General features: G+C 35.0%; 1 protein-coding gene across 1 annotated transcript in view; it reads right to left on the bottom strand.

The window, feature by feature from the left end:
* LOC115889234 (potassium/sodium hyperpolarization-activated cyclic nucleotide-gated channel 1-like) overlaps positions 1–21,115 on the bottom strand; it is a 111,922-nt gene that overhangs the window by 19,457 nt on the left and 71,350 nt on the right. Inside the window, exon 4 of the mRNA XM_030909179.1 lies at positions 15,539–15,779. Coding sequence (XP_030765039.1) covers positions 15,539–15,779 — 241 coding nt within the window. The remainder of the gene's footprint in view (positions 1–15,538; positions 15,780–21,115) is intronic.

The raw sequence follows: 21,115 nt of genomic DNA, 5'->3' as shown, positions 1-21,115 counted from the left end.
TTTATAACTCTTTGAACTTTCTTCTTATACTTCCATGCATTTTGTACTCTTTATTGTAATTATTGAGATGTATTAATTTTACTTTTACAAATGACGTCAAGTAATATATGCCCCCGCCCCTTGGCGACAGATCCAAGAACCTCAGATCCTGGCCGTTATATTGCTCTACCATTTCCAAGCCATCTTCCGGGGAAATGATTTGATTATTTTATTGCATTTGATTTTCCGTATTCAATGTTTTACCCCACGTCATTACTAAGTTTGAAAGCTTATCAATATTGTAGGTTAGGTTAGGTTGCTGGGGTTTGGGATCATATTTGATCCCTCACTCGGAGGCCTTGGACCCATTGCGATACCCCTGTTTATTGTTGTACCAAACCTTCCTCTCATTCTTTCTTTGCGTTAAAGCACTTCTCCAGCTCTTTGCAAAGTTCCCGATGTCGCCGATCGAATTCTGCTGTTTCCTCTAGTCCCTTCAAAAAACCTTGCCCTAAAGTTTTAAAGCGTCGGTATTCCAGTGCCGGACAGTGGCACAGCCGGTGGTCTATGGTTTGGTTTGGTTTCTTTTCTGTCTTCTTCCTCTCCGCATTCTCTGCAGTAGTCTTCGTCGGAAAATTTCCATCTCACGAGGTTCACCCCCGTGGGACAGTTTTCAGTGACGACTCCTACAATTATGCGTACTAGGTCCTTTTTGTGCTCTAGTAGTTGTTTTGTCTTTTTGCTATCTACCATTGGCCATAGTCTTCGAGCTGTAGCGCAGTCCTCACGGTGTTGCCACGTCTCTTGCTGCTTGGCTTTCATGGCAGTTCCTGTAGCCTCCTTTAGTGTGTTGATCGTCACAAGTGTAGTTCTGCCGTGCATAGGCAAAACCTAGTAAGTCACTTACTGTCAAAATTAGGTTTTATTATCATCAGAATCTACTAAATTTTTCCTTTGTGGTGATAGGCCGTTTGTATCCTAATTCCAAAAGATAAATATTTTACAGCCTTTGGAAATTTCTAGTAAGCCCAAAAATATTACCTTCTCCAAAGGAAACATGTAGCAAGTCGAGTTTATAACGGAAAAAAGTAGTATATTTATTTTACTATTGTAACCACAAACAAAAGTTTTATAGATTACATTGGAAAAATCTTGCAAAACGACCAACTAGATATTTCCATATTTTTGTATTGAAATTAAATTAGGTACGACGTTAGTGTATCAACTTACTAAGTTCTTCCACTTTAAAGAAAAAAAATGAATATTCTTCTTGCAATGGGTAAACCGTGTTGAGTCTATTTACATACCAACCAGGCCCATACTTTGAGGTAAAAAAAAAACATAATCGATATATTTTAAATAAAACATGTTTATATTGGTAAAAATGGTAACTCAGCAGCTGCAGTATCAATATATTTTAATTAAAACATGTTTATTATTGCAAAATAAAACACTAAATCTCTTATTATAAACTCATTATAAACTATTGAGTTTATAATCATCTGCTGATGATGCTAACATGGTTAGCGAAACGCGCGTCCAGTGTAAAAGTAAAAGTGTTTTGGTGTATTGTGGTGATTTAGTGTTTTATTTTGCTATGTAACACCAGGTTCCAACCCTCAACTGTAATGTTTATTATTAGAAAAATGGTAACTCAGCAGTTTTAACATTACATTTTAACGAACGTCAAATAAATAAGTAACAAAGGAAAATCTACGGAACGACAAAGAAACAGTTTTTGTTGTAACTCTATATAATAAATTTAAAATAAAAATAAGATACTTATCAGAAGTTATTTTATATTGTACTTTATAACTTAAATCTAGGAATACTATTATAGTCAAGTATACCAATATATTTGACTCGTGTTAATTTTGATTCGAAAGAAGATCGGATGAATCTTTTGATGTCGATAAATTTTCCCAAAAAATCCGTTTTACGGCAGGCATTTTTGAAACCAAGTCGGTAAGTATTTTTTGTTTTTTCGCATCATTGACACCTCTATCAAATTGTCTAGTTTGAGGCATTGATAAATCAAACTTTGGCCTTAATAAATCGAAAGACAAAAACTCGCTGTATGTGAGCCTTTTTTATAAAACATGGTTTTCGACACCTTTCTAAACTCCACTATTTTTACATCGCTTAGCTTTCGAAAATGTTCCTCATATTTTTTGCGCCTTTATCGACAACCCTCTTATAACTGACAAAACTCATTGCAGTTTAGTAATAAAGTTTTATTTTGTCGAGAAGTCTGAAGTATTAATTCATTTAAATCGTGAATATCATAAATATTTTATTTTCTTCCATGCTTTACCAATTTGTCCATGTACTGTGTCAGCCTTCATAAAGGTATATCCAGCTTCGAAATATTTTAGTGTTATCGATGTTTGGCCTCATTCGGCATTAACAATGCATGTTAGTGCAGAGTATAACTTCCTGTTTTTATTTTGCGCGCTACAATTATCGCACCAAAATATGTAATGTTTAATGTCAGCAAACGTACGTTGTATCACTGCACAGTAGCTGGAAGCAATATCTTCAGCGTTTCGGCCACAACACCCGCGTGCCACAAAACGCAGATATTCTCAAATGGCTTGTTTAGAGCTGCAAAGGTTTCATTGAAAATAACCAATCTGCTGATAAAAACGGAAGACTTCAAGGACATCTTTGGCAATAACAATATTTTTTGCATGTCTACAGAGTAGAGTTTGTAAGATTGATCAAACTTTCCGTCACGATCGGCTTGATAGGCAATTCTTGCTTCCGTGTATAATTCGTGATGCATGTTATAGGTGATGCAGATAGAACAAGCTGCCGTACCAACTTCATCAGTTTTATTACAATCTTTTTCGTGTTCTTTCCATAAAGTATAAACATCGCAGTCGTCTTGAGTAGGTTGATCAAATCCAATATTCTCGAGATTGAATTCATGCCTGTATTTTTTCATATGAAACAGGTTCATATTTTTCGCAGAAATCTTTCCACATTTGGGTTCCATTTAAGTCTGAGGGTAAATATCTGCGGTTAGAAGCGTGTGAGAGGTTATAATGGGATACTTGCGGTTGAAATGAATTAATATGTTGTTTAAAAATGGCAGAGTCTTTTTAGTTGGTTGGAATTGATCTTCCCCTATTATCAGCGTTAACATTTAATCCTTGAGATATGTTTTGTTGACGCTTTAATGCGGTAATCATACCATCTGTCTTTAGTCCATGAGTATTCAGAAACATAGTTTTGCACACCTGCTTCTCGACACCGTCTTCTTGTACCTTATTGTAGCTGAAAGAACATTGCCTATTGTTGTTGCTTCCCACCTTTCTATATTTAACATCGTTTCGTTTCACATGACCATTCAGATACTGCTTTCTTTCTTCAAAGTTCATTTTCCAAAAGCTTTTACAGGTTTCTTGTCTTCGTTCGTTACTAAAATATTGAAAGCATTTCCTTTTGCAGTTGCATACTAGCAGCAATTTATATTTTTTCAAATTTCTTTCAGTTTTTTCTGTTCTAGCTCTTTTCTTTTTTTGCTCAAGGTTTTCATTACTCTCTCCTTCATTTTCACAAACAATTGGATCATCCCCGTTGTTAAGCCTGATGTCAATATCGCTGCTGTCAGAGTTTGTGCCTGAAACAACAACAAAATAAGGTAAGAATAACGGTTGTATTGATGTTCATCAGAACAACAATAATTTAAATAAATGCATATAACTCAGATCGAGATGTAAATGTCATGGTTTACCTGAGCGGAATATAGAAAACATTTTCTTTCGTTTTCCAGATCTCGAGCTAATTTCTTCTTCAGGATCTGTATCTTCTTCTTCGTAATCTGGATCAATATCTGAGTCATCTAAAGGACTATCAGTACGATAATAATGCTTTTCTACAACGATATTAAAAAAGATTGATTCAATAAAGGAAGTAGGATGCGCACGCTTTATCCTAGGGACCTCTACGTCATCAGCGCCAATGGTTTTTAAATACAGATCGATGACGTAGCGGACCCTAGCTTACGGCGTGCGAATCCTACTATTCTAGCTAATTTTTTTTTTTGAAACTTGCAGTTTAAGTCAGCTACTTATGATCTGGAAGAAGTAATGGTTGTAATTCTGTGAACATTTTTTCATGGTCTGAATTAGGTACTTCTGTATGCATTGCGTTAACGTTATTTTGCAATACAATATTATCAGGTTCCATTCCATTGTCTGTCAATTGACTTTCAGATATAGGACAAGACATTTTTTCATTATTTTCCACACTAAAAACAAATTTTGATCTAGCGGTAAATTACGTATCATAAAATTGAATACCTTTAGTCATAGTATTAATTGTGAAGTGCAGAAAACTATATCCTTCGTGACAGCTTCAGCTACTGATAGTCGTAGTCTATTCAAATTTATAATCTCTGATTGCTCCTTTTCCATTTGTTGCTCGTGCACAGTAGTTGCTAGCCTAAAATCGGGGCGAGTACAGAATTATTTTTTAGGGCATGGCAATTCTGTGATCAAATTTCTTTTTTTAAATCTATGCGTGCTTAAAAAAATTAAGGCAACAACATAAGCAGTTTTATATAACCAACGGCTTTATGTTACCCAAAATATCAGAAAAAACGGTAAATCTGGCAACATAGTCGCGGTATCTTAGCCGTCGCGTGGCGCTGGTTTACGCGCGGCATAAGATAAAAATAAAATCCATCTAATCAACTTACGTTCTTTTCCTGGATCACTCGCAGTATCACCTTTTTGGGCTAGGGCCACTAAAAGCTTACCTCTAGAACACGACATGCTCCTATTTTATTTGTTGTTTGAACTCTCTTAAAACTAATTAAGCACTAATCACTTATTAGACCACCCACGCGATGTTACGCATTCAGCTGATTAAACGCAACTGACTGAAACCAATATTCAAATGGAATAACCTAGCAAGTCGATCCACCGGTCATTTTTTCTCGCCAAATAAGTAGTGCGGAAGGAACATAAATTGGAAAAACATTGTAGAACAATAGAAGTAAAATAAAAAAATAATTATTGGTTGTTGTCATACGTGGTAAAAGCTAGTAGAACATTTTATACCTTTTTTCCTCTGTAAAGTTATTATTTTTTATTAATATATAAATAGTAACTTGACTTACTATTTTTCTCCATAATAAAATGTCATGACTCATTCAGAAAAAAAGTAGTAAGTCCAATATTTTTTAAAATACGGTGTATATGAGAAAAATAACCGGAAATACAAAAAAAAATCAAGCTAGAAAAACCCTTATAAGTTATAAAACAAAAATCTAGTTTTATTGTTATTAGCTCCCCTGCAAACTTCTGAAAAATGGGTTACTACCATAGATTTAAAATAAAATATATACTGAGCATCTCATTCATAAATAGCTAGAAGATGCGGTTAGACCATAGATTTAGTAAGGGTCAGACAATGTCTTGTTATTGTTTTAGGCTCTAACGAGTGCGACACGAGCGATAGATAGGTTGTCTCCGTCGTAACGGTCGTTCCCTGATGACTCTGACGAGGAATACAACACTGTTTTTCGTTTCTCGGTACACCTGAATTCTCCGTACCATAGCCGGGTAATTTTTTTATTTTAATGAAGCTATAATTCAATTAAAAATATTTTATTAAGATTTAGGAGAGGTTTTTTAAATAAAAGTTTAGAAAAAAAAACGTCCAAAAGCGATAAAAATAATAAAATACATGTTATAGAAAAAATGTTAATAATCGAAATTACCTATTTAATTTTTGAAATTAATAAATTAATTATTAATTTTAGTCAAAAATTTACAACCCTAATATTAATCAAGATAGGATCTATTCTATAGATATAATAGAATCGGCGACATGGAAAGAGAAAAAACTTCGTGATTATTGTTTTTTTTTTCTGTTAAGTGATGTCTTATTATGTAAATTAGAGAAAACAGAGATCTGTTTCATTGAAGCAAGCTTTTAGGAAGTGGATGGAAAACTACATTTATTTAACCCGGTACTGTCTTTATTATACCGGCTGTGTCCCAAAAGTGACTCACCCCCATAATTTTTTTATTTTTTCTAATAAAAAAACAAGATTTGGTATGTTAGTATATGACATAAATTAGGATTGATTGACGCATTCAATTGTTTTTGTTATTTCATCGGAAATGACTATAACTTCTGATTTTTAAATGGCACCCTAGGTATATCTCTACTTTATTCGATAGAAAATGACACTCTGAATAGAATGACATAATGACGACTTTTCATATGTCAACTTTTGACATTTTCGCATAAGGTTTAATTGAAATTGTAACACGCGGTTCATAACGACAATTTGACTCGAAATACCAAGTATCAATATATTCATAAAAAATGTTTTTTCGAAATATGCTAATCAGTCACCCTTGTTCCATTTAAAAAATTGACATATGATTAAAAATACTATTTGTGCATCTTTTAACCCGCCTAGACAAGACACGAAAAACATTAGACGACCAAAACTGTTTTTCCAATGCTCCTTGATTAAAACTTAGTGTTTTTAACACCGCCGTGGCACCCTGAATTGAAATTTATAATACGATTTGTTTTTAAGCGACAATGTCAAAAGTTGACATATGATATGTCATTCTATTCAGAGTGTCATTTTCTATCGAATAAAGTAGCAATATACCGAGGGTGCCATTTAAAAATCAAAAGTTTTAGTCATTTCCGGTGAAACAGGAAATGACCGAAAACAATTGAATGCGTCAGTCAATCCTAATTTATGTCATATACTAACATACAAATCTGTTTTTTTTTAATCTGAAAAAATAATAGAAAGTCATAGGGGTGACTTTTGGGACGCACCCGGTATATTAAAAAATATTGTTTCATAATGTAATATCATTTTAAAATTCTTGTATGTTATTTTAGATTCTGAAGATAGTTTTAGGATAAACTGGAATATATTTTTAATAAAAACATGATTAAGTTTTTAACCGATGCCTAATATAATTTATCTTGTATAATAAAAATAATATAAAAAAAAACTAAAACCATAACTTTTATTTGAACTTTTTTTTCTAGTTCTTGCCGTTCCTCCAAAATTTCCAAAAAATAATTTTGTTTATTTATCGAGGTGAATTAAAAAAAATCTTTCACAATTCGTTTTAAGATTTTTTTTATCTTTCTGACTCCCAATTGGTAAATTGAGAGTTGCCTACCGGTCGAAAGTCGATTCGAGACTCAAATGGATCATTTACGTCAAATTTCTTTCAAATGTGGCACTGGCGAACCATATTTTATAGTTCTTGAATACAGGACGACAAACTAAGAAAATGCAATAATTCAGCTAGAGAGAAGTAGCGGCAACAATGCTTTACTACATACGTGCGACGCGTACTACAAGATATAGAAGAATGAATAGGCGACCTCGCCTCTAATCGATGTTGCCATATTGTAAAGGATTTATCCTTTTTACATAGTATTCGACTTATAATAAAGTAATATAAGGACTATTTAATACATATATGGAATATTAAAACCTACTTTATTAAAATGCAGTATTAATATCTCAATATATGTGTATAATAAGAAAAAAAAATATTGAAAATATTAAAGACGTGACAACATAGGCTGGACGAGGAAGGTTTGGTCGGCTGCGGTCGAGTGTACCCATAAGTAAACATGTGTACAAAAATTATTGTTTGACCGCGTGTAGATGTAAATAGTGTAGTCTATATTTTATTTTACGTCTATGGTTACTACGTTTTACCTTTTCACGGCAGAGTTGGTATCAATATTGTAACGATGAATAGATTAAATATTAAAAAAACAGAGCTGGACTTGAAATTAGAATAAATAAATTGTATTCGCTACACTACCTACTCAGGAGACTGAGTTCTTTCAAAATCTGAAATAAAAAATACAGGTCCGTATTTAAAAAAAAATAAGTTAGCCTCTATATCTTACAAATTATCAGCTAATTTAAAAATAAAAAAAAAATATAAAAATACTACCAGATAGCCCTAATGAAGTGGCTATGAGAATGTGCATAGTTTTTTGGTTTTCTAAATAGTAACGATAAAAGATGGCATTTTTGTGAACATTCCAAAACCATAACTTTTATTTGAACTTTTTTTTCTAGTTCTTGCCGTTACTCCAAAATTTCCAAAAAATAATTTTGTTTATTTATCGAGGTGAATTAAAAAAAATCTTTCACAATTCGTTTTAAGATCTTTCAAAGTAACTTATTCAAAAATTCAAGTTTTTACCTAAACTTCGTATTTAACGGCCTATTTTCTTGGACTATAAATATTTGTAATAACCACAACCACCCATTACGAAAAATTTTCAAATTGAAAGAGAATAAACAACAACCAACAGATGATGAATTGTCATTGAATATAAAGCTCGCGGTTCACTAGCGGACCGGTCCGCCGACCGATCCAACCGCTGACAATGCTCACGGTCGGGTCCGGGTCATGAGTTCGCCAGGATACGTAGGTACGTAGGAAAATGTATGCCTATCAAGAGTCAAGATTATAGAAATAGACAAAAAAAGAATGGTGCTTATGAGATTTTAGTTGACCGTTGCTAAGAAGTTTATCCAAATCTTCTTCTTCTAGTCCAGATCCATTAATGGATGTTTGCGATAACATTTTATATTGCTTCTCTATTTCGGGCGGTGTGTATTAACGACTGAACATCGTGTAGCCCTGTCCACTGTCTAATATTCCTCAGCTAAGACATTTTCTTCCTTCCGATACCCCTCCGGCCTTCGATCTTGCCTTCGATCAACAAATGCAAGAATTGATATTTGGGGTTTCGCATTATGTGAACCAGGTATGCGGTTTTTTTCTTTTTAATCAATTTAACAACTTGTTAATTCAAACTCTTTGTAAACACGTCTGGGAACTTCTTCATTTGTCAATCCAGCCGTCCAAGCTATCTTTAGGATTCTGCGATATAGCCACATCTCGAAAGCCTCCAATTTGTTGATGGCAGCTGCTTTCAACGTCCAACCTTCCATACCATAAAGGAGCACCGACCACACATAACTCTTTACAAATCTTAATCTAAGGCTAAGGTCAAAATCAGAACAGAAAAATGCCTTTCGAAACCTCAAGAATGCCTGCCGAGGTTGTTCGATGCGACATTTAACTTCCATGTCTGATGTCCAATCTTCGGAGAGCCAGATGCTCAATGCCCAAGTACTTAAATTTATCTACACTTTCTAGAGGCCTTGAGTGAAATGTTAAGATGGAGTTTAAACACGTCTGGGTTTCTGGATACTATCATAAATTTGGTTTTCCTGATGTTGATGTTTAAACCCATTGCTTTGCTCTGCTCTCCTACCTTGTTGACCAGTTGTAGGTCGCGTATATTGTCTGCAATTAAGACGGTATCGTCGGCATAGCGGATATTATTAATCCACACTCCATTAACTTTGACTCCCATTTCCACGTCCTCCAGAGCCTCTTAGAAAATAGCTTCTGAGTATAAATTAAATAGGAGTGGAGATAGCACGCAACCCTGTCGCACCCCCCCCCTTCTGACTTGGATGGGATTGGACATAGTATCGGACAATTTTATTTGTGCTGTTTGGATGTCAATGCATTGGATGGCTTTATGATCTATATCAAGTCTTTTCAGGAGCTGCATTAATTTGTGTTGCTGGACGCGATCGAATGCCTTTTCGTAGTCTATGAAACACAGTCACACATCCTTTCTCTGATCGTAGCAGTTCTGGACAAGCACCTGTGTTGCAACTATCGCTTCCCTGGAGCCTTAACCCTTGTCTGAACACCATTTGCGAATCTCATATGTCCCTTTCACATTTTTTGTAAATTCTCTGGTGTATTATTTTCAGAAATATTTTTAGGGTATAGCTCATCAGGCTGATAAGTTTGCGATCCTCACACTTTCTGGCATTGGTCTTCTTTGGCAGGGGTATAAAAGTAGAACGCAACCACTGTTTGGGGTAGTGTAAAAAAAAGTAACCAAACCAAACCGAACCTGTCTGATATATAATATTGAACACTTTATGTAATGCCTCTAATTCCTCTTTTATCCAAATACAAACATGATTTTGACATAAATGAAATATCATCACTACGGGCATCTGTGCGTCAGCAAATACGTCGTATTGCAAAAAAGTGGGAACATTTCAATAAACGCAAATGTATGAATTTTTCCAACCAAATGTATGAGTTTTTTTTAAATCATGTTTTCACCCATATTCGTTTATTCTTTCCTTCTTCTTCTTCTATTAACAAAATTCTACCAATCATTACAACTTTTCCCTTTTTAGACAATATGGGAGCCATAAGGCTGTTTGTCTAGGGCTCACCACATTCAACGTAAAAATGAACTTCCTTATAGGGTTCGTGAAATGTGTGCGCGAGTACGGATTGGTCGTAAGTCGGGTCGCGGTTGTCAGTCGGGTCCGGGTTGGGATAGTGAATGGCGAGTTTAATGGTATGTATACATTGGCGCGCTGCGCCGCGATAGCGCAGCGTGCGCGCCGAGCGTTAGGCGCGCGTTACTTTTATTGTTTTAATGTACAGCCGCGTACACATCTGAGCAAACGAACCGAATGAGCACTTTGAGCCGAATGAGCATTCAAATGTAGACGGACTCACGCACTGCGCCGAACACGCTCATGCGGTGCGCCAGCCGATCTGAGGGTTGTCGGTCCATCAAAGGAAATTCGTGCTTAGTCTGAACGGGTTTTTAGTAGCGTATAAACACACGCCGAACGGCCCCGTACGGCATGGATTTTTCGCAAGACAGGTGTTTACAATTAATCAAAGAATTTGAGAAAAGGCCTATTTTATGGAAAGTTAAACATGAGCTGTATTTCAATAAAATTAAAAAAGAAGATGCTTGGGGGGAAATTGCTGAAAAACTGAACAGGCACGTCGGCGAGATTCTAAAAAAAAATAGATAGTCTAAAGGGTTCTTATTGGCGAGAAAAAGCAAAAGTTAAAAAGAATGTTAGAACGGGACAAGGTAGGTTTGAATTTATTTGAGACTTTCTATAAATTATATTCATTTAAATAATTATAACACCCGTATTTTGTGTATAACACAAAGTTAGAAAGCAAATAATTTTTTTCTAAACTTACCTTGATATATTCTTTTAAAAGATCAACAAGAGCCTGGCAGACTTCAGGATTTATTTCGGATATCAGCTGTTTGGATATTTTCCACATATACTGCAAACTAGTAAAAGAATCACCACTTGCGAGGAACCGTAATGTTAACGCCAAACGTTCTTCTGCCGTATTCGCCTTTGGGAAGTACGTATCCCTTCTGGATATTTTGTCCTTAATGCTAATTAGAAGAAATGACTTTCACAGAAAAATCACTTTCTGATATTCTTGTAAAATTTTTAAATCGCCTGCCATCGCCGTCGCTGCGGATGTCGTGCAATAAAAAAGAACTGTTAAGGCTCCAATCTCGACTTCTTTGAAGATATAATTGTGGAGACCATCTAGTATGATGTCGTGGTCTCTTTTTCTTTAGCAACTCATAAATAACTATGAAATGCACTAGCTACTCCTAAATGTTGTTGTAGTTTCTCACTAAATTCGGACACAAACACTGGAGCGCCTCCGAATGCAGGCTCATCGGTTCTATGCGGAAAACACAATTCGTCGGAATGAATGCTCATTCGGCTCAAAGTGCTCATTCGGTTTGTTTGTTCAGATGTGTACTCGGCTGTACGTATACGTCGGCGCGCTGCGCCACGAACGCAGCGCGCGCTCTCCGATTCGCCTGTATTGGTACGTGTTTTCGGGTTGCGCGCGCTCTGCACGCAAACAGCTTTCGATCTCCAGTCGGTTTTTCGACGCTCCGCTTTCTACAGGGTGTCATTGAAATAGTGTAAAAAAATGGGGGGGTGGGGTGATAGTACTCCTAAAAATTGTAAAAAAAGTTCCTATAAGTATTGGGGGAAAATGCATATTAAGGGAGTTAGCGGCACTGAAAGGGTGAATTTAAAAAACGCTTGTTTTAAAATTGTAGGCTTAAAAAACGATATAAAATTTCTAAAAAAAATCCTCTGCCATAAATTTTGACCCTAAATCAAATGGTGATACTGAAAAATTATTTGGAAAAGCGGAAAGGGTAGTTTTTACAAGGATAGGTTTTTTTCGTGAATAACTTTTTTAAGGTTATTTTTTTTGCAATGTGGGTTGGTTTTTTGAAAACTACATACTTTTTCCTACAAAAAAGATACTCTTGTTGCACATCGCCCAGAGCGATGGTTTTCGAGAAAATTGAAAACAAAGAGTTTGCTCTGATGGGTTGCTAACTGGTTCATAATATAATAATAATAATAATATATAGTTTATTGAATACTAACAATACACGTCTGCAATTCATACAATACAAAATCATAGTTTTTAGTACCCAAATGGATACTGGAATCATTTCAAAAATATTCTAGTCCAGATCCATAAAAAATATATTATATCCATTCACTTATTGTACTGTGTTCTTAAATTCATAATTACAATTCTAAACTTAGTTTACCCTAATATAAACTATAAAAAAAACATAAGCATATATATGATCAAAGACGGGAGAAGCGGAACAGCAAAGAAACAAAAGGTATCAATGGAATAAGGTTTGGGCAGGCACTCCAGCCAGAACAAACTATAAAGCCTTACTTAATAATAGACATCTGATCTTCTTCTCCACGATCTGCGTAGATACCTTGTGGAATATCCTTGGTGTTGTCCGAATTTGATTGGAACAATCAATAATGGGTTGCCGTAGTTGCTTTTCAGTATTAATCGACACTGAGCAAATCAATTTTTTTTTAAAACCAAAAAAGTTTTGATTTGGTTTGTGAAGTATTTCGTTTTTAAAGCAATAAGGTTTTTTAAAAATCATGAAATTTTGATTTTCCAATTAATTATTTAATAACTACTTGGTTACTTTTGAACCGCCATAACTTTCATAAGTTTAGGTTGATTAACCAGTTAGCAACCCATCAGAGTAATCTCTTTGCTTTCAATTTTCTCGAAAACCATCGCTCTGGGCGATGTGCAACAAGAGTATCTTTTTTGTAGGAAAAAGTATGTAGTTTTCAAAAAATGAACCCACGTTGCAAAAAATTAACCTCAAAATAATTATTCACGAAATAACCTCCTACCCTTGCAAAAACTACCCTTTCCGCTTATCCAAATAATTTTTCAGTATCACCATTTGATTTAGGATCAAAATTTATGTCAGAGGATTTTTTAGGAAGTCTTATCTCGTTTTTTAAGCCTACAATTTGAAAACAACCGTTTTTTTAATTCACCCTTTCAGTGCCCCTAACTCCTTTAATATGCATTTTCCGCCCTATACTTATAGGAACTTTTTTTAGTAGTACTATCACCACCCGATTTTTTTTACACCATTTCAATGACACCCTGTATGTTCGTCGTTCAATTGAGGCGGCGCGGCCGGTGAATATACCGCGCGCCTTTATCAGTGACTATGTGTGTTTTCTTTGAATAAATTCCCTTTTTTGTGTTTTTCTTTGAATATTGTTTATTAATGAAGTGTTCAAAGAACCGAACTATTCATCACTAAAATTGCGTTCCTCTCAGACGACTAGACGAATGTTCGCGGGATTTCTATGGATCGCGGGATATTCGTTGAAACAATAAAAGTAACGTGTGGACAACGCTCGACGCGCGCGCTGCGCATTCGCGGATGAGCGCACCTATGTATACGTACAATCCAAATGTATACGTACGTAATCCTATGTATACGTACCATACATCCTGCGATCCATAGAAATTTCGAGAACATTCGTTTAGTCGTTAATAATGGCCCTATCGTCTGAGAAGAACTACGCAATTTAGTGCGGCACTTTGACCACTCCATTAATAAACTATATTTAAAGAAAAATGGAATTTATTCAAATACAAACGTAGTCACTGACAGGTGCGCGCGGTGACTTCACCTACCGCGCCGTCCCAATTAAACAACGAATATACAAAGCGGAGCGTCGAACACCGTCGAACATCCGACTGGAGATGGTTCGCGGCAAGCGGTTTGCGTGCAAAGCGCGCGCAATCTGAAAACACGTACCAATACAGGAGAACCGGTGCGCGCGCGCCAATGTATATGTAACGTAACAAACGATGTCAAAATAATAGACAGTTAAAGCAAGGCACAATACATATATGTATCTCTCGACACGTAACGCAGAAACCTACGTTACGTCTGTCGTTGCGTTGTCGTGTAAACAAGAGTTAAAGCAAGTATTTTGACGTACGTAACGCAAATGGTACATTTGTAATTCTAAATTATTTTGTGAAACAATTTATTTAATTTTAAAACTGAAAATGGATATCTGTTATTCCATTGATTTCCACATGAAATTTATAAAAGTTCGAAAAATGAAGAAAATTATAACTGGAAATTATTTTATTACATAAAGTAGCCCTTACAACTTAAAATGTTCTTAGTAATAAAAATATTGGAAAACAGACACAGTTTTATGATAATTTATAAGATTCCATCTTTTAGAATCCTTATATGGATTTTGGCTAAGAACTAGAATTTAATTAAATAGATTCCAAAATGAGTTTATTATGATGCTTAATATTTTCATACTACACTGGCCCCAAAATTTATGAAATAACTTAATTACTAGCCAGTTGTGGAAACGAGTTGTTTGTGAATTTGTACGTTCGGCATCATTCGGGTGAAATCGAAACCCTTTCGGCTCGATACGTTTGCGTTTTGTACGTACGTAAAGGCACGTAAAGATACGTATAACGTATCCGTAAACGCAAGTGAATTTCTCACTGCGCAAGCGTACATGCCAAACGATACGTTTACGTCTACGTCTTCGGCCGTGCTTTAACTGTCTAATAAAGCATTTTTTTCTTTTTATTCTTGGCTTTAGGTCGTTCGGGTTGCAAAAATGTTACTAGATTTTGTTCATTATTTTATTTTTATGACGACGTTTTGAAAGTATTTGTCTTTTTCAGTGTCTTGAACGTAGATTCCTACAGAATTAAAAATTGTTAAAACTGGACAAAACACAATAACACATATTAAAACTATTATTTTAATTGTTTTAGCAGACCGTTCTGTAAAATTCTAAAATACATACGTGCTCTATACTAAAGTGTGATGTCCAAAAACAATTAAAATAATAGTTTTAATATGGGTTATTTTGTTTTGTCCAGTTTTAACAATTTTTAATTCTGTAGGAATGGAAAGACTTGAAAAAGACATATACTGTGGAAACGTCGTCATAAAAATAAAATAATGAACAAAATCTAGTAACATCTTTGCCACCCCAATGACCTAAAGCCAAGAATAAAAAGAAAAAAAATATATAGTATACCAGGTCAAAGACACGAAACAAAAGAAAAATAATAATAAAGCATGCACTAATACATTTTTGTATCTATAACATAATATTTCGCAACATTTTTCTCTGTAAAATTCTGTTTTGGGACATCGTCTGTTCTCCCCTTTCAAGGCTGTTACTGTTTGGGTTACTCTCCCCTATTTTATTTTTAAGACATAAATTTTACTATTATTGTATTATTATTTTTAGACATATTAAAAAAATTCTGTTAAATACCTGCAATACATAAGCATCGGCAGCACCCATCTCAAAGTACGCAAGCGCACGTCTTTCTTATTCAATACGCCCTTGTTCGTCAAAAACCTTATTATAGGGGGCACGAGACTGAGCACATCTGTGCTGAAGTGTGACTTCAAGTAAGCTCTGCTTACACTTTTCGGATTCATCATGATGGTATGTACATTTCTCTCAGGAAAACCAGTGATAAAACTGACTATTATCAGTACAAGGTAAGAAGCTGAAATAGTAAGCTCATTTATTGAAATTTTTGTGTACCCGTATTATTACGCGATCGAAAAAAATGGGAAAATACTTTTTTATTATTAACAGTTTGAGAATGCTACATTTTGTAAAAAATTTGCATGTTCTAAAATGATTAAGTCCGTTTATAATCCCAGAGCTGGGAGTCAAATGAACTGCCTGGTAAGTTACCAAAGGTTTCTCCCTCTAGGAGATGCGAGACCTTGTCTTTGGTGGGGAAGCTCCTAGTAAAGGGTTAGGGGGAACCCCCTCTGGCACTTTGGCTGAGTTTAAGGAGCATCTGGAGCCAGCCTGCAGAGATCAGGGCGGATGGCGGAACATCTGATGAAGTAGCAATTAGGAAGGGCGTCAGGCAGGGGTGTGTATTATCCCCACTCCTTTTCAACATCTACTCCGAGGCGGTATTCCATGAGGCACTAGAGAGCGTTGAGGATGGTATCAAAATCAATGGTACCCTGATCAACAATATTCGCTTCGCAGATGATACGGTCGTACTGGCTAGCAGCATTCTACACCTTTAGAACATGATGGACTGCATCGTTGAACGTCTCATTATCTTGTCCCTAGCTGTAGTGTCGTGGCCAGGGACTTGCACCAAAACATATAACAATGCCGGATGGGACTACCCTGTCCGTCATACCAGGCACCCTCTACTCAAGGACTGTGTACAGGGTGGCGCACCTCGTTTGCCTCGGTTGATTATACGAAAACGGAAAGATGTTGAAACAAAATACATATTTTATGGGTATATGTGGGAAGGCAATGTGTATAATTTAAAATTATTTTGAATTGTCCAGGGTGCGTGTCAGAATTAAGATCCATACCAAAGGAATATTTTTTCTTATAGAACACCCGATATTATATTTTATTTTTGGATTCTTGGGCATAAAATAAGGCATTTATTATATAGGTTTAACATGTTTAAAAGCTTTGGTTTTTGAGATATTTAAAAATATTTTAATATGCATGCTATAATAAAAAAGATTGTCAACACCTTGTACATTACTTTTCAGAATTAATTCTTGTGCTGACTTTCAAGCCAGAGAAATAAACTTTACTAAAAAATTTGATTGCATCTTTAAATGTATACAGGGGTATCAAAAATTGCTCGTCTATTTTAAATATTTATTTTACATAAAAACTTCATTATTTCAGATGCAACACTATGTATTTTTTTAAATAAGTCGAAGCAGATTTAAATGCTCTTTCAAACTATATTAGGGTTTCCTATACCTATCTGGCTCAAATTTTGAATAAAAAACGATTTTTAATAAAATTGTAATCAAGATGGCTGGTGTCGCCATGGCAATTTGCTAGTGACAGACAGTAGCTATTTTTAAATTCGACATTAGCTTATGGACTTTATTTAAATTTATAACAGGTTATTTTTATTTAATTTACCTACAGTAAGGTTAATAAATAAGTATTTATTATGTTATCAAGAAAAATGAGGCAGTATCTGCCGGCGGAAGGAGTGGATGATATGTTACTAGTGATATTATTTTGTGAGGACAATTGCTTGTTGGCCTGAAGGGTTTATGCTCAAAAATATCCAAATAGGAATTTTCTTGACACAAGCGTTTCTTACTATTTTTCCTATTTCGCAGAGCTGATAGTGTGGTATATGAAAAGCCTATTAGGCAGAAACCTGTCATTGGAAGTGAAGAAAGTGAATTTGCCTTAATTGGTTCTTTTATAGAAAATCCAATATATATCTACAAGTGATCGTAATATAAATCAAAGAAATACTTCTTTATTTTTCTTGATAAAGTAATAATACTTACTTATTAAACTATTGTAGGTAAATTAAATAAAACTGTTATAAATTTAAATAAAGTCCATACACTAATGTTGATTTTGAAAATATACCACAATATAGTTTGAAAGAGCATTTAAATCTGCTTCGACTTATTTAAAAAAATACAAAGTGTTGCATTTGAAATAACCAAGAAATAACGAAGTTTTTACGTAAAATAAATATTTAAAATAGACCAGCAATTTTTGATACCCCTGTATACATTTAAGGGCGCAATCCAAATTTTTAGTAAAGTTCATTTCTCTGGCTTCAAAGTCAGCACAAGAATTAACTCTGAAAAGTAATGTACAGGGTGTTGACAAACTTTTTTATTACAGCATGCATATTTAAATATATTTAAATATCTCAAAAACCAAAGTATTTAAACATATTAAACCTTTATAATATATGCCTTATTTTATGCCCAAGAATCCAAAAATTAAATAAAATACGAGGTGTTCCATAAGAAAAAATATAACTTTGGTATGGATCTTAGTTCTGACACAACCTGTACATTTGAAAATAATTTTAAATTATGCACATTGCCTCTCTACATATGTATACCCATAAAAAATGTTGTTTCTACATCTTTCCGTTTTCGTATAATGAACCGAGGCGAATGAGGTGCTCCACCCTGTATATTCTAAAGGACTGTTCGATCCTAAGGTTCGATCGCGTCAAATCGTCGCCGTGGATGCTTACGTCACACAGTGCTTCGCCTATGGACAATAATCAAAATTCTGCGTGCAAAATATTTTTTTTTGCTTCCATATTAAAGATAAATAATCGAAATTCCACAAACAGGGCCCGAATTATGTAACGTAGAAAACCCTAAGCGCTTTTAGACGCTCAGCGTATATGACGTTAATTTTTGCTGAGCGCGCACTTAACTAACGATTTGGGTATTCTCGTCTGACGCGCTTAGCGTCTTTACTGATTGCGCTAAGCGCTTTGAAAACGGTTGCCTTAAAGGATCGTTTTGCTTGTCGAACTGTCAGTGAAAATCGAAAAAATTGTGATTTCGTGCGTTATCTTGCTCTATAGTGAAAACTACTACTTATTACTATAAATTCCTAAATAAGTAATCGACAAATTACAAGTTGGTAGCTATAAATATTGTTCAAAACATCGAAAATGCTGAGAAGCGTCTTCAACATTTCCCTCGTATAATAAGAATAATGACATATCCATAGAAAAATAGGTTGACATAACTCAACAATAGGTTATAAAATTCACGTAACATTGACATTTTTCATTGTTTTAGTCACATTTGACTATTAGATACCTGCGAAATTACGATGCTGTCAGTATGTGCTCAACGCGTATTCAGAAAACGATTCGCACAGCAACGAGAATACCAAAATCGACTGCTTGACGTTCCGCTTATCGCATACTTTCGCTCACCGCTTTGAAAGCGTAACGTTTTTATGTCAAAGTTACAGAATTCGGGCCCATTAGGATACTCGATATCGTTACAAAACATTATGAAAAATGATAAAAATGTAGAAGAAATAAAATTGTCTTATCAATCGTTTACTGTGATTAAAACGAAATCGTACCAACAAGTTCCTTTTCGTTAAAAAAAAATAAACCTGCCATGGAAGCTAACCAAGGTATGTATTATTGTTGTACATTATGAAATATACAATTTTATTTTTGGGTACGAAGTTATACGGCAGTAAAAAATGACTGAAAATAATCTAGTCTTTTGTTGTAATTAACATTGATTAAACTTTTATTGAGTTCTATATGCCAAACATCTTGTACTTTCAGTTTTATTAAATAATGTGGACCTTGGGCTATTGAAATTGTAAAGTTTTTTTTTTAAACTAGTGGCAACTTATGCTAGTATATTTTTTTTTCTCTCTGTATGTCTGTGTCACGAGCTCCGAAACCGCTGGAGGTATTGTGATGAAATTTTCAGGGAGAATACTGTTGGGGCTTCTAAGAAGCCGAATGAAATTTAGTTAAAATTCATCAACTTTAAGAATTTTTTTACAGCTAAAATTTCAAAAAGTATGTGACTTTTGAACAAAAACTCGTATCAATATGCGGTTTTTAGATTATAATAACACGTATTTTTTTCAACCATTTAAGTATGTTATAACAAAAAAAATAGGAGTTTTTGTTCTCACAAAAACCTATTTTTGACAAATTCAAATTATATTGCGCTCTGCTAGCATACTAGGAAGGTGTGATGTCATGGATCCATTTATTTTAGATGCTGACCACACCATAAAAAATATTGACCTATTAGAAGAGTGGATTGCAAGTGGTAAAGGTGACCGAAAAAATAAAATTTCATTGAAAATCCAATCACTGCTGAACGTCGGTCAATATTCTGATGAGGCGTTTGTTAAACTTTGTTATAGTTTACGAATGTGTTCTGTAATTTACATTTTTTACAATAAAGTTTTCTGATTTTTTTTGTTAGTGTGTGAGACAGAAAAGTTTTGTTAAGTTTATTATAGTTTCCGAATGTATTATTTTTGTTTATATTTTTTTGAGCAAAGAATTTTGTGATTTGTGATTCGGAAACTCTCTATTTATTTATCTAGTAATGCTAAAACACTCTATTTTAAAGTCGATTAGAGAAAATAGTATGATTCATTGGCAAGTAATGTAAACATTTACGATCCGGTAAAATTGTGATGTAAGAGGAGGCTTAGCTTGCCTACGGCGGTTCAGTAGTAGACTGGCCAGCCGGCTGTTGTGTTGTGTTTTGTCATAGAGCTGATATTTGGGGGTTGAGAGTCTTTTGACTATAAAGCTGGATTTATAAACTCGGAAGTTGGCGTTCAGTTGAGGTTCAGTTGCAGTTGGATGTTCGCGGCAGTTGAGGTTCAATATTTTTGCATTTATAAACTGTCAGTTTCGGTTGTAGGTTAGGTTTGGAATTGTGAAAATTTCGAACGTTTTTCTTTCGATTTAAAAATACTTCTGGTATTTGTCAAAGTTCAAACACAGTAATCCACGATTACGCAAAATATAAACATCACATTAACAGAAATAATGAAACAACAATAAAGGTCATTTTCCAATGCATCGGCGTACTGTGCTTCACGTGATCGACAGGCGCTTATTCATTGGCTGTCGCCGAACGTCGCCAGCGGTCGCCAACTGCCCGCAACTGCCGACATAAACATTGACCATCTTTGAACTCCGCTGAACGTAAAACGAACTGCCAACTTTTCGACCAACTGACTTTATAAATGCGCGCGTTCATTTCATAGCGTTGAACATTTTGAACGGCAACTGAACCTTAACTGAACCTCAACTCCCGAGTTTATAAATCCAGCTTAAACGTTGCAAGTACTGTAAGGCAACGGGTCGTTTGACCGGAAGAAAACCTCTGGTGACGTCTTTCCTTCGAGGTTGGTCTTGAGAGTTTGAGGTCTCCCTTGTTTTCTCGATTGACACGATGCGGCGTTGGGGTAGAGAGACTAGTGAGGTACCCCAATTAGCTTATTCGATTGGGATGCGAATCTGTTTAGCGGCAGAGTTGCGTCCGGGGGAAG

The sequence above is a fragment of the Sitophilus oryzae genome, unplaced genomic scaffold (genome assembly GCF_002938485.1).
Source record: "Sitophilus oryzae breed Bouriz unplaced genomic scaffold, Soryzae_2.0 scaffold_811_pilon_pilon, whole genome shotgun sequence".
NCBI classification, from domain to species: domain Eukaryota; kingdom Metazoa; phylum Arthropoda; class Insecta; order Coleoptera; family Curculionidae; genus Sitophilus; species Sitophilus oryzae.
The sequence above is the reverse complement of the archived record's forward strand: the minus strand, read 5'-3'. Positions and strand labels throughout refer to the sequence as shown.